Consider the following 13,722-nt stretch of genomic DNA (forward strand, 5'->3'; position numbering starts at 1 on the left):
TCAATCTGAATGCCAATGACACTAGGTACTAATGCCAACATGTATCACCTCTCCTCAGTGTCCATAGCAAGAATTAAATGCTCCATCGCAGTTCTTGGTGAATATTCACACCCTGAGAAAAGAACATGGGATGATCCCAACCATTAACAATTAGAGACGACAAAGTCATCTCCATCGGAGAGGCCTACAGCTGCTTCCAAGAGCCTGAGACACTCATGTTGTCTCATCTCTTTACTTTTCTTTCAAAGAGAAAATGCCCTACCATCTTAGTTTTTGGCTTTCCTTGTTCTACACTTCTGGCAACACAGCAATCTCTTACCAAGACAGCAAATTATACCTTGGAAGTGCTACATCAGAGCTTACTGAGAAAGTTCTAGTATCTTTCATTAGATGATATTCCATTTCTGGCCATAAAAAACTTACAAACCACCTCTTAGGGTGGACCACTTCCACAGGTGGTTGAATTCATTCAGTATTTAGATTTTTACACGTTTAAATGTCTTAGGATGACTTTTTCCTGTTTTTATCTCCAAATTCAGAGAGTACCTAGTCATAATACTGTCTACATCTTTTCTCTCAAAATAGACTAAAACTATCAGCCCTACCTTTATTATCTTCAACACACTCCAAAAATAATTAAAAGTGCCACTCCTCTGGGTTTCTTATTTCAGTTCCATCACTAACTAGACGTGTAATTTGGGGGCACATCACACCTCTTCAAGCTTCAGCTTCCTCACCAGTCATCCTGAGATGCTTCCACCCGTCTCACAGCATTAGCGTGTGGATTAGATGAAATACAGGTACGGTGAAACAGCACAATGCCTGGCACATGGTACACAGTACCTAGACACCACCTCAGGCAGAGAGCTCCCTCATCTGTATCACTCTATCCTTCAAACCTGCTGTGTCCTAATTCCTGCAGCGTATTCTTACTCTCGCAATCCTAGTTCAGATCTTCAAGATCCGGAATGAAAGTCAATGATAGGATTAATTACATCAGCTAACGCCGACTGTTCACTATCTACAAGGGACTGTTCTAAGCACTTAACATACATAACCTCTTTTAAGAGTCACAATACCTCTATGATGTAGGTGCTATTACAACCTCCATTTTACAGATGAAGAAACTGAGGCACAGAGAGGTTAAGAAACTTATCCAAGAATGTGATCCCTGGCTTGAAAACCTTTAATGATCTCATATTGCCTATATCAAGTGCTTCAAACATTCCTCAAACATAAAACTATAATTTTCAAAATATATTTTAAACTATTTACTAAAAATTCAAATTGGAAAACATTGTGCATACTTCCATAGGTTTTATGCTAACTACTAGCATCGGTGGCCAACAGTCATGTTCATCCATGCCTCGGTTTAGACATTGTACGCAGATGTGGGAAGGAAGGCTACCCTGTCCTTTTTGGGCATGCATCTGAATTTCCAATAAATGTGGCACTCACTGGAAGGTTGTGACAGTGCAACAGAATCATGTGTGTGTACTAGGCCTGCATGTGATCAGTGGCATAAAATCATATAATTCCAGAATTCATTTTAATGCCAGTTGTGGTAGATGATGCTAATGTTTACCAACACCAAGATTTCTCTTCTTCTTGGGCAAATACCTAACTGTATTTCCCAGCTCCTTTCAGTTAAGTTGGGGACATAAAATTGGCCAAGAGAACATGGATGCAAACGATGTACAGCACGCTTGGCACGGCCCATAAAAACCGCCCATGCACGATCCCCCCTTTTCTCCTCCTCCCATGAGGACCTTGGAGGCCCCTAGTTGAATGAAGATGTAGCAACACAAGAAGGAAGAAGCCTGGATCCCTGACTGTAGAGAGCAGAGCCTCTCACCAGCCCCCTCCCCACTTCACGCCCACCCCTTCCCCGACAAACATGCACACTGGACTATAAGTTAAGCAGTAATAAAGTTCCTCACTGTGTTAAGCCCTTGAGATTTTGGCTTTTTTTTTTTTTTTTTATCAAGAGTTAGTCTACCTTGACTAATGCACAGAGGTTTATAAATCCTTTACGACACAGTAGTAATCAGCTGTACAAAAAAACAGAAAGAATCCCATGACAACTCATATAGTTTCAGATATTCTCCTTTTGTGCCAGGTGCTGCCGCTTTGATTTTTGATGAATCTTAAAATTTTCAGTGACTATCTAACAATAATCAGAGATATTCACATTTTTAATGGTACGTTGAGTCTGTAAGTCTACAACAAACATTTGAAAAAATTTCCAACAAATAACAATGACACTCAGCGGAAGAATCTACTCATTTACTCTCTCCAAATCTGTAACTAAAGGATGAGAATTTTTAAAGGCTGCCTGATTTCAGCCTCAAACCAAAAGTGCTCCATTCCTCCTTCAAGCCTCAGTGACAGTTACTGACACCTCTCCGCATGCCCCGAGCACTTTATTCATATACTACTGTAACAGATGTTAATGTGCATTTCCTTACATGTCTGCTGTGCCTGTAGATTTACCTGCTGAAGGGATAGAAGAATTCAGCAAAAAGCTTTACACAAATATAGTAGGTACTCAAAAAATTTTGCTTGAAGCAAAAACTAGTGATAATATGGGCTAGAGTTGAGAACCATAAGCATTTTTTTTTTTAATGCCAGGGTCCAAGCCTTTTTCAAACTGAAAAAGAATTCACAATCATTGAGTAGATACGTTAGATTGAGGATTTATTCAACTCTTATAAAAGCTCAGTTAAAAATCAAGTCATTTCTATACATAATCCTCAAGTTCTTAGTACTGCCCCTCATTCACTTTTTCCTTCTCAGCTCCTTCATCCCGTTCCAAGATGGGTCTTTTCTAGTTTAGTAAGCTCAGGGCACTGTCTGTAGTCACGACAGCATGCTGCAGTCCCGACGCTGACAAAGGGAGGCCATCCAGCCTTCCGCTGCCTGGAGGCTCAGCGTCAAGCCAGATTCACATGACAAAACAGGTGACCTCAAAACAAAATGAAGGAACATGGCCACTCATGCTCAATCACTTTTAGAGCTGGAAACTGTCAAAACGATACCTTACATAAACTGCCTAATTAAAAAGTGAGCACCAACTGTCATCCCACGTGTTGGGGTTGTGTTTTATTTCAAGAGAAACCACTTCAATTATTTTTGCTTCTCTAACTTGGCCGGTTCTGCATAAAACCACCATTGTTTTGAGAAATTCAGCATCTAACACAGAGCATAGCATGTGAACACTGAATGAATGAATGAAGTGGGGAGGGACACGGAGGGAAGATAAGGAGCTGCTTAAAATAGACAAAGCATTTAGAGAACCTGGGACTAACTGAAGAGCTTGGTGACCTAAAAAATATATTCAGAGGTGTTGTTCTCAAATTCAGAGGTTACCATCTCTATTACAAAACTGCTTATGTAAAAAAAAAAAAAGAGCAAGAGAGAAAGAAAGTTATATAAACCTACAACTTATTCAGTAAAATCACAACTTTTCTAGTAACAGGAAATTAACCACAATAAATAACAACAGTTTACTCTTCTATACATCCTGGCGAAGCAAGTACAAGGTAGGCCACCTGGAGAGACCCCTCTGGATGAGAGCAAAGAGGACTCAGATATTTGGGGGAATGGTAAGGAAAAACAAGCAGAAAGTCAAATACGCTCAGCAAAGGGGATCTGTAACATCAAAGGTTTAATTTCCGTAGATTACCTGAATATGAAAATATAACATTCAGACTTCACTTCACCAGTGGAATTATTGTGCAGGATATCTCCATATTGGCTCATGTATAATTTATAAGCAAGTTTTGACCTTTTTTTGAGGCAGCTAATACTGAAAGAGAAACTCTAAAAATCTGTCTGCAGCTACAATGGACTCTTAAGATAGAAGACACATGGTCATGAAGTTCTAAGCCCTGTCTTTGTATTTTTAAAGCAGATAGACTGGAAAATACATTTAAAGGCGTGCCTGCCCTTTGCAGTAGCCAACACAGTCCTTAACACATTTCTCAGAGCTGTTTCCATTGACCAAAATTTTTATGAAACCCTTCTGAAATTGCTGTCTGAAGCAGATTTTGAGTAACATAAGATTGTTAGGGTATCTGTCTATTTACCTAAGTTGGCATTAAATGATGTTTGGCTGTTTTTAAAAACGATCCACTCTAAAAAGTGAAGCTGCTGACCTGAGGATGTGCAAAATAATACACTACAAATTCCGAAAGAGTTCCAAAAACATTTTGAGCAAAGGCATGATTGTATGAATCGCCCTTCTGATCTAACAATTTGTAACAGTGAGTTATACTGGATTTTCAGGTTGATTTGCTTATTCATCACTGATGTTCCTGTATAGTCCAAAAAAGAGAGGGAGGATCTATTTGTGAAGTTTCTTCCAACTTTTTCAGTGTTTAAAATGGTTCCAACACATCTTCACCTTTAAACAGTGCTCCCTGAAAAAAAGTTAGTAGCATGGAAAGGTGAGCAGAAAACATCCCAGAAGGCCAATTTCTTTCCACCTCCACTTTAAAAATAAGTATTATTATCTGGAATTAAAACGTGAGGAGAGGGCAGTTAGACTTTTTCTCTATTAACCCCTCTTGCTGATAAAAGGGAAGGTGAACATTCAGACAGAGACCAGCTCACAGAAGGAAAGCGGCAGTACTCAGAAAGGAGGAACGCGAGCTCTGCCTGGAAACGTCTGGCTCTCCAGCCACAAGGCAGAGGGGAGCACGGGGGGGCGGGGAGTTCTCTTCCCTGGATGTCTCCTGTAATATCTGAACACTGACGGTGACAAGGAAACTCACCCACTGTAACATGAAGTCCAGCCACTGGAGCAGTGGTTAGACAGAACCCTAACCGTGGGCCCAAATTCATCAGTGAGAGAGGGCAGAGGGAACAATGGTTGACTGTGGCGAGTCTGAAGTCTGCATGGTAAAAACTGGCTTCTGCCACACTTGCGGTGTGGCTGTGTGTAGTTTTTGCAAAGAAAAAAAAATAAAGGCTAACTATTCATCACCAAGGAGGGAAACTTCTAGGCACACTGGACTGATTGCTTTTCAGGGCATCCTCAGGCGCACCAAGACTTGAAGTTATACAAGGTCATTTCAGCAGGCTTCACTCTTGGCTTTCGATGTCATTAAACAAACTCACAGCTACAGACCACAGACGCTGATGAGCATCTCATGGTTGGACAGAGGACAACTAACCCAAGCATTTAACCAAAGTCTAGTCTCTAGACTTTGTGGGAAGATGACACTGCGGGTAGACAGGCTGTTCACCCACTTCCTCTGAAGTGTTGTCCTGGAGCTAGTGATGACCTGTACTGAAAGTATCTTTGGGTTTCTTGTTAACTCAAGTTTGCAAAGCAACTAGCCAGGGTGTGCAGTCTCTGGTCACGTTTTTTCTGTGTGAAATATCACTGGCCTCATCAGTGAAATAAACCCATGACCTCTTTGGCATGGCTGCTAATACTCATCAGCGGCTCCTTAACCTCAGCCATCCCTGCTCCACCTCACAATTTCACCACACAGGTACAGCACCTGTAACCACTATTACTTACCTCATTCTTTTAAATCATCTTTTTAAATTTGAGTAAGATTTATTTGTAAAGGAAGAAAACTTCTTTAAATGACTAACATGAATAAAGCTGTCACCCCCAGATATGGAAAATAAATGTATGCAAGAAATACAGTAATAATGTTATTCAATTTTACAGAAGCAATCCAAAAGGAACAAAATTTTTTTGAAAAAGGATAACTTTCTCATCATAATTCAATATTAAAAACTGCTATTTTGCAGTACCATGTAAAATCATCTCTAACGGTACCAGTGGTGTATGCCTACACTTTGGGAAAAACTCAACTAAATGGATAATGATATAGTACTATGATGTAAGTTAAATTACAACATAGACTATAAATTTCAAATGACTAACCCTTCGGGCAAGAGTCGTGATGTTAAGAAAGTCTGCCCTAGATTCTTGGATAGCAAGATAGTACCATGGGGTAAAAATCTTCTCACATACCCAGAGATCATTTTCCTCTAACAGCTGTGCATCAGTGAGCAGAGAAAACAGACAGGGAGTCCAGGCATTAAAGCATATGCATTTCACCACCGAAAACTGCTTCACACCTTAGTTCGACGCCCTGTATGCTATTTTTAGACAACATTTTAACAGCATATTCTGATACTAATTTCATATACTCCAAGGGGAAACACCTAGTTTCTTTTATCCCATGTATATTTTAGCCACTTGTCTGATTAAAAAAAATAATCTATCAAGTTAGGACCTGAGAAATCTGTCACTTTCCTCGCCTCTCGTTGGGTTTGTAGGGAAGCAGGGCCTCGTCCCACTCCTTCACATAACAAGGCCCGGCACTGTTGGGAGGAGCCTGCCCAAGGTCAGCCGGGTGCTGAGTGGCAGAGCCCGGCCCCCACCCAGAGTCCTCTCTGCTGAGCACATCCAGCCATTCTGGGGACAAAACCGTACACACGGTGCCCAACCCAAGTCTCTCCACTTCTACCTCGGCAAGGCCCCACAGCCTATATATAACCCATAAGCACTGCCCTCTTTCTCCCTAAGCTCACTCTTCTCTTTTCCAACACAACATATGATTCCCTTGACTTTGTGCCTGAAACATCAGCAAACAAAGCCACAAAAGTCAGGGCTGGAAGACTTGGCAGTTCTTCTTGGCCTAGGAAATGAGCCTGTAAAAACCAGAGTCTCTCCTCCTCACTTATAGATTTTTTTTTGGAGAGAAACACTAAACTTGTCTTTTCTCCCTCACTTGAGCAAGGAAACCTCAGGAAAGGTCTAATTTTGCTCCTGGAATCAAAGTCAACTTGAGTGTAAGTGAGCTCCAGCATCTTACCCTTTAACCAGGAATACCCCGGAGGTTTCCCATCTTCCACATGGGAAGGTCCGGGGTGCCAAAAGCTAAGTGAGTGTGTGCTCATAACCACAGGAAGCTGCTGCAGGAATACTAGTAGCAGGCTTGTGGGTGGTGATGCCCCAGATCTTGCTGCTCAGCGTGTTTGGTGGGCCAGCAGGCCTGGCATCCTCTGGCAGCTTCTCAGCAATGCAGAACATCAAGCCCCACTCCAGACCTCCTGCATCAGAACCGGCATTGTAACAAGACCCTACGTAATTCGTTGCATGTTCAAGTTCGACAGGCACTGATTCCATGGACTTGAATAGTCTGGTACCAACACCCTACCTTCCTCCTCCACGGTCAAGCAACACTCTCTGGAAAATCAGGAATTGAGGAAGCCAGTAAAGGTCCTACCATGACAGGGGCCAGCCCGGGCCGTGGCCCTGCTACCACCCAGGGACTGGGCAGAGACTCAAAGGAACAGCCTCTGATCCTCACAGGGCAGCCTCAGCTGGGGAGACAGAAGTCTAGAGGCTCACAGGGGACCCCAGACACAAGCCCACCCCCACCAATGCCTGCAGCCACAAAGAAGTGGGGTTCTCACACTGCCCCTCAGGCTGCAGACTTTGTGGCTTTTATTTACCTACCCAGCCACCTAGGAAATTCATATTAATGTGATTTTAACTGCAAAAAAATGAGAGAGGAAGCACAGTGAGATGTGCCTGACTTGGAAGGAGCCCAAGACCCACGTTCCTGTCGGTTATAGTCAACGGTGACCTTGTTCTGCTCTGTCATCTGTGCAGTTTTTTCCACAACCTCAAAGAAAGCCCTGAACCTGCCACCCTCCTCCGTGCTGTCCACTGCCCCCTCCACCACACACACACACACCCCCTTTCACGTGACTGAGCCAGAGGAAGCTCTGCCAATAGGAAAGGGGGCAGTTAACTCCCCCTCAGCATTTCTAAAGGAGCCTGATAAGAAGGTGAAAGATCTTCATAAAACTCCAACACCTGCAGAAGGAAAGGCAGAAAATGGGAAAGAGAGGAGCAGAGGTACCCCAAGGAGAGGAAACTTTGTGTCCTGACACTGACTTAGGTGAAAGCCTAGCTTCTTTTATCAACATGCTGGGAGGTACACGGACACATGGGAGGAGGCACAGAGCCCCTCTTTCTAGCTACAAATGTTTGAAAAGAAATAGTTGACATGGGAACTGACAAAAGTGGCAGCTGACAAGGCCGACTTCCCATAGAGCATCCCGTCCCATTAGAGTTAATAACGGGACCAGGAACTTTCAAGCTGTGTTTTTTCTCCTCCCAAATAATTAAAGCCAATACTTCTCCTCTTTCTCAAGTATTTCTGGATTCCTGCTTATTTTCCTTTCTAATGCCAATTTCAAAATTGCTATTTTATTTCTTCGGGTTGTATGATTTCAGTGACCATTTTACAAAGTCACTGCTTCCTTGCAGAGCTAACAGCCAGCCAGTCTTCCGAACTAAGATAACTCCTAGGACAAGAGAGAGAAGCTTCAATTATGTACCCCTTAGATAAGTGAGATACAGGGTAGCCTCAGAGGCATTCTGGCCTCAAGCACCTGCCCCATCCTACACTCGGTGTAAGGGAAGCTGCCCACAGACGTCTGTGCTGAGGGCCTGCGCCATGCTTTACACTATGTGCCTCCCCTGTCCCAGGGCAGCAGATCTTAAGGGTGTCCGGCGACCTGTAGCTTATGGCTTATGGTTGGCTTAAAAAGATGACCTGGGTCAACCATTCCTCACTTAGATATCTGTCACTGGCAAACAGATGCCACAGCAGGGGCAGAAGCCAAAAAGCGCATGGGAAGAGACCACAGCAAATTGGTTCTGGAACACCCAGTTCCAAGAGAGGTCAGTGGAGACCTGCTCTCCACAATCAGAAGCAGATACACGATAAGACAGAGGCCATGAAACCCGAGGTGGTGTCGGATGTGAGCTCCACGCCAATGCTTTTGGAACGGTCAGTTCCACCCCTATCCTCACAATGAACGCCTCTTTACCTAAGCAGATCTGGGTTCCCCGCAACCAGAGAAGCCACGGTAAAACAAGTCCCCCAAAATGTTTTTTTTTTCACTTTTTCCAGTACATTCAAGGTAAGAAATAATTCTCATGAAAAATAAAAGTAGACCCTATGTCAAGCACATGGCTTGGTCTAAAGACAACTTGCAATTTATGGGATCTGATAGACGACAGCAATTTAAAAGCTGTCAAAAGTAGGGGGGGAAACTCATTTGTTCCTCATCTTGTTTTCAATCAAGTACTGATTATCACTGTTGCCTTATAATAATAACCCTCAGAAAACTACTGCACCTGGGCCATGCAGTGTCTGTGGAAGACAGGACACTGAAAGATCCAGACCTGAGGCTTATTGAGAAGAAACGTATGGATTATTGTAGGAAAAAAAAAAAAAAAACCACAGAACAAAACAGGTATGTAATATGAGAGAGAGAAAAGGATTATCACTTTTATAAGTAATTCAGAATATATGGGGGCCTATCTTGAGGAAACCATACCAGAATTCCATCACTGAAGACAGGACCACTGGGAGCTGCCACTTAAAGTAACTGATCAAATATGCTATAATCAGCAGGGCACCAGCCTGCGGGGGAGTGCCCTAGGGCTACAAAACACAAGGTTACACCAGGGAACCCATTTAAACAGGAGGGGTTAAATAGGATATAAATACCCTATTAGAATGCTCAACAAGAAGGCAGCCACACGATAGAGAAATCTGGAAATCAAAATAAACCCACAAATACACCACACAACTCAAGTGGGCAGATTCACCAGTGGCCTAATTAGAAATAAATTAAACTGACAGAAGACGCCTGAACAGCGAGCAGGGGGACAGATTCTCATGGGAGCACAGCAGGCAACTGAGCCTCAGCAGGAGACAGCAACCCTTCCCTAGGGCAGTTCCCGTCGCCTGCGCAGCCCCCAAGCACTGGGCAGATGACCAGGCCACCAGCCCGCAGTGTCACGAGAAATAAAGTGAAGTGGCTGGATTACATGATTTCCCAGAAAACTCTCTAAGTCAGACGGAACCTACTTTGAGAAAGCTATCATCTAAAAACTGTGCTATGAAAATTGTTTGGTAAATACTTGTAAGTGGACTAAACTATTCAATAATGGCATTAATTTCATGACAAAATTTATACATAGCTTTCCCACAATCACCAGGAAAAGCACGGCCCACAACACGTATCCAGCTATATTTACTAAAAATCGCTGCGAGCATCAGAAGAGACAAATGGACAAGTCAAGTGCGATCTTTTTCTTACCGTTTCGGGACACATCAAGCTCCACCAGCTGCATGAAGTTCGCTATTTCTGGAGGGAGCCGCTGAATTTCATTATCACTAAGTCCGAGCTTTCGTAATTTGACCAGCTGGAAAAATTGCTGAAAGACAAAACAGTTCACATGAGTCTCACATATATTTGCAATGTAAATATTTTGCCCAATAGAAAATTAAAAAAGAAATGCCTTTTAAAAATTAACGAGAATTGCACCATGTCAATTTCCTGATTTTCATACTGTACTATAGTCATGCGAAGATGTTACCACTGGGATAAATTGATAAAATGGAAGTCTGTACTACTTCTGCAACTCTCTATCAATCTACAATTATCTCAAAATTAAAAGTTTTTAAAAATGAGTTAGTAACTCAATGAGAATAATAAGTACTCCTTTAAGCAATGCAGTAGGCAGTCTCATTTTCTACTTATGGAAATTGATGTTAAATCTGCAACATGAAATAAACGTGTGAAAATTAGAATAAAACATTTAGTAAAGACATTTTTTAAAGGGATTACTGTGCATCAGAAAATACATAAATATTGAGGCTGGCCCAGTGGCACAGCGGTTAAGTGCACACGTTCTGCTTCTCAGCGGCCTGGGGTTTGCCGGTTCGGATCCCAGGTGCAGACATGGCACTCCTTGGCAAGCCATGCTGTGGCAGGTGTCCCACATATAAAGTAGAGGAAGATACACATGGATGTTAGCTCAGGGCCAGGCTTCCTCAGCAAAAAAGAGGAGGACTGGCAGTAGTTAGCTCAGGGCTAATCTTCCTCGGGAAAAAAAAAAAAAGAAAATACATAAATATTCCCAAGATGTGTGGAGAATAAAAAAGTATTTTAACCAATCTAAAAGACAGCCTTCCCTGGATACTTCCACTAACCATGAGCACGTACTTTTTTCCCCCAGACCCTTTAATAACTCTACTAGAAAGACACTAAGGGAATTTATAGAGAGATGGATATGGGTGTAAAAATATGGAATAAGTGCACAAAGACAATTAAAAATCAGAGGGGGCAAGAAAGAAAACTAGATATGCAACAAAATCCTGGAAGCTAGAAAACTGATAAGCAAATGGTAACTAACAAAAGAATTGAAATAAAGCGGAGATTTTAGCCTGAGGAGTAAGGAGACAGTAAGAAATCAGAACCAGGTACCTCCGCAGGAAGGAGAACTGGTCAAAAAAATATATGTAAAGAAGAGTTAGGTGCCCATCTCTTCTCTACCCTGCACAGCCAGGCAGGAGGCTGGAAATTTCCTCTCTAGAACAGTTGACTCTAAACACAGCTGAGGGCAGGGGTGAGTCACCATACTAAAACCAGCGGCGGAAACAAAGCCTGCACAGTGAGACCCCACCATTCTCCCTGCAGCCAGGCTCCCAGGCACAAGAAGAGACCTGCAGACTAGACTACACTCCAGAGAAGCCCCAGGTTACAAGCCCCACCCATGGACACGGCTTCCACTCATCTTTTGTTTTCTTCAAGAGTCTGGATCGCTCATTTAAACAGAGCCACGGTTCTCTGAACACCTGAGGAAAACTCCTAACACACAAGAAAGAGTGTGCACATGCACACACCTCAGAAGAAAAAAATACGAGGCAGGGAGCAGAAAAAACTTCAACCAAAAAATATAATTAATACCCTCAGAGAAATAAGAGAAGATGAAGCAACATCATGCCATAAAATGCAAGGTTCAAAGAAGAAATAAGCTCTTAGAAATTAAAAAACATGGGGGCAGGTCCCATGGTGTAGTGGTTAAGTTCACACACTCCACTTCAGCAGCCCAGGGTTCACCAGTTCAGATACCAGGTACAGACATACTTATTGCTCATCGGGTCATGTGGCGGTGTCCCACATGGAAGAACTAGAATGCCTTATAATTAGGATAAACAACCATGTACTGGGGCTTTGGGGAGAATAATTAATTAATTAAAAAATACAGCATCAATAAAAGAACCCAGAAAAAGGGTGAAAAATAAAATTAAGAAAATCCCTCAGAAAGTAGAATGAAAAGACAATGAGATGGAGAAATGGGAGAGAAAAGACAAGAAAACTAGAGGATCGATCAGTCTACAAGGTATGACATCCAACTAATAGGTAATCCAAAGAGAGAAAACACAGGGACTGCAGAACATGCATTTCTGGTTTGAAAGGGCCCACTACGTGGCCGATAAAATGAATGACAAAAGATATGTACTAAGGAATATTATAAAATTTCAGAACTCCAGAAATAAAAAGATTCTGAAAGCTTCCAGAGACTTGGGAGGGGGGGGCAGGGGGTGAGGGGGAGTCTTAAAAAATTGGGAATCAGAATGGCACTGGAGTCACAGCAACCTCAAAAGTAAGAAGGCAATGGAACAGTGCCTTCAAAATTCCAAGAAAACATTATTCCAAACCTAAAATTACATACCCAGCCAAACTATCAAGCAAATACGATGACAGAATAAAGCCATTTTCAGATATGTGTGGTCTCAAAAATTTATCTTCCTTACACATTTCAAAGGAATCCATCAAAATGGGGAAGCAAATCTAAAAGGAGGAGGATCTGTGACCCAGAAATCAGACAATCAACAAAACAGAGAGACAAAGGAAACTGCCAGGACAAAACAGTGAAGGGAACTCCAGGGGCCTGCCAGCCGTCAGCTGAGCAGCAGACCCTGAGAGCAACCAGTCCACAGAGGAGCAAAGATGAGGCTCCCAGAGGAAAGTCCTGAACAAAAGAATGAAAAACACATCTGAGGGACGATCTGGTGTGTGCGGAAGTATCGAGAAGATCTGTTTGGGGATAAATTAGAAAGAGGAACAGAGAAAACGACGCAAGCAAAAAAGGAGGGAGGAGTTAATTCCAGAAAAACAAAGTATAAGAATCATACTAGAAATATAAGATTTGGTTATACTTACATCATAAAATTTTCATATCTATATATTGATAAAACCAAAATTACGTTATGTCAATACTGACAGGATGGAAAAGAAAGTGTAAGTGCTAAGTATCATCTTTCACAGAAGGAAATCAATAGCTAACTATAAAGTGAAAAAAAAATCAAATTGTAAAAGCAAGCCATTTAGCAATGTGGAGGAAAACAGTGGGAATAGCCAAGAGCTGAGGGGTCTCAAAAGCCAGAAAGTGGAGTGTGGAAGGAGCAGGGGTGGGGGCTGTTTCCCTGTCACACTGCATGGCTTACTGAATTTTTAAAAAACTGTCTGTATATACTGCTTTGCTAAAAAGAGAAATTGAATTTACGAAGGAAGAAGTCTCTGATAAGATTGCAGGGTACTCCAAATGACAATTCTGAAGGATGCTAATATTTAATAAATATCTTTTTTTTTTTTGTAAAAGGGACCTATACAATCACAAAGAAGGCACCATCTTTTAGAAAGAAATTGGGCAATACCTAAAACATAAGTTTTCAAGTTCACTGACATAATAATGATACTTTTGAGCACCTGTCCTTGTAATATTGAAAATAGGAAAAACAAGCTACAATGCACAGCATGTCTTTGCATTATTAACAGTAAAAATGAAAAACTGGAAAATATACATGTCAGGAAAAA

General features: G+C 42.0%; 1 protein-coding gene across 1 annotated transcript in view; it reads right to left on the reverse strand.

The window, feature by feature from the left end:
- LRRC1 (leucine rich repeat containing 1) overlaps positions 1 to 13,722 on the reverse strand; it is a 126,854-nt gene that overhangs the window by 71,497 nt on the left and 41,635 nt on the right. Inside the window, exon 2 of the mRNA XM_014863854.3 lies at positions 10,156 to 10,273. Coding sequence (XP_014719340.2) covers positions 10,156 to 10,273 — 118 coding nt within the window. The remainder of the gene's footprint in view (positions 1 to 10,155; positions 10,274 to 13,722) is intronic.

This window comes from Equus asinus, chromosome 8 (assembly GCF_041296235.1).
Source record: "Equus asinus isolate D_3611 breed Donkey chromosome 8, EquAss-T2T_v2, whole genome shotgun sequence".
In the NCBI taxonomy this organism is placed as follows: domain Eukaryota; kingdom Metazoa; phylum Chordata; class Mammalia; order Perissodactyla; family Equidae; genus Equus; species Equus asinus.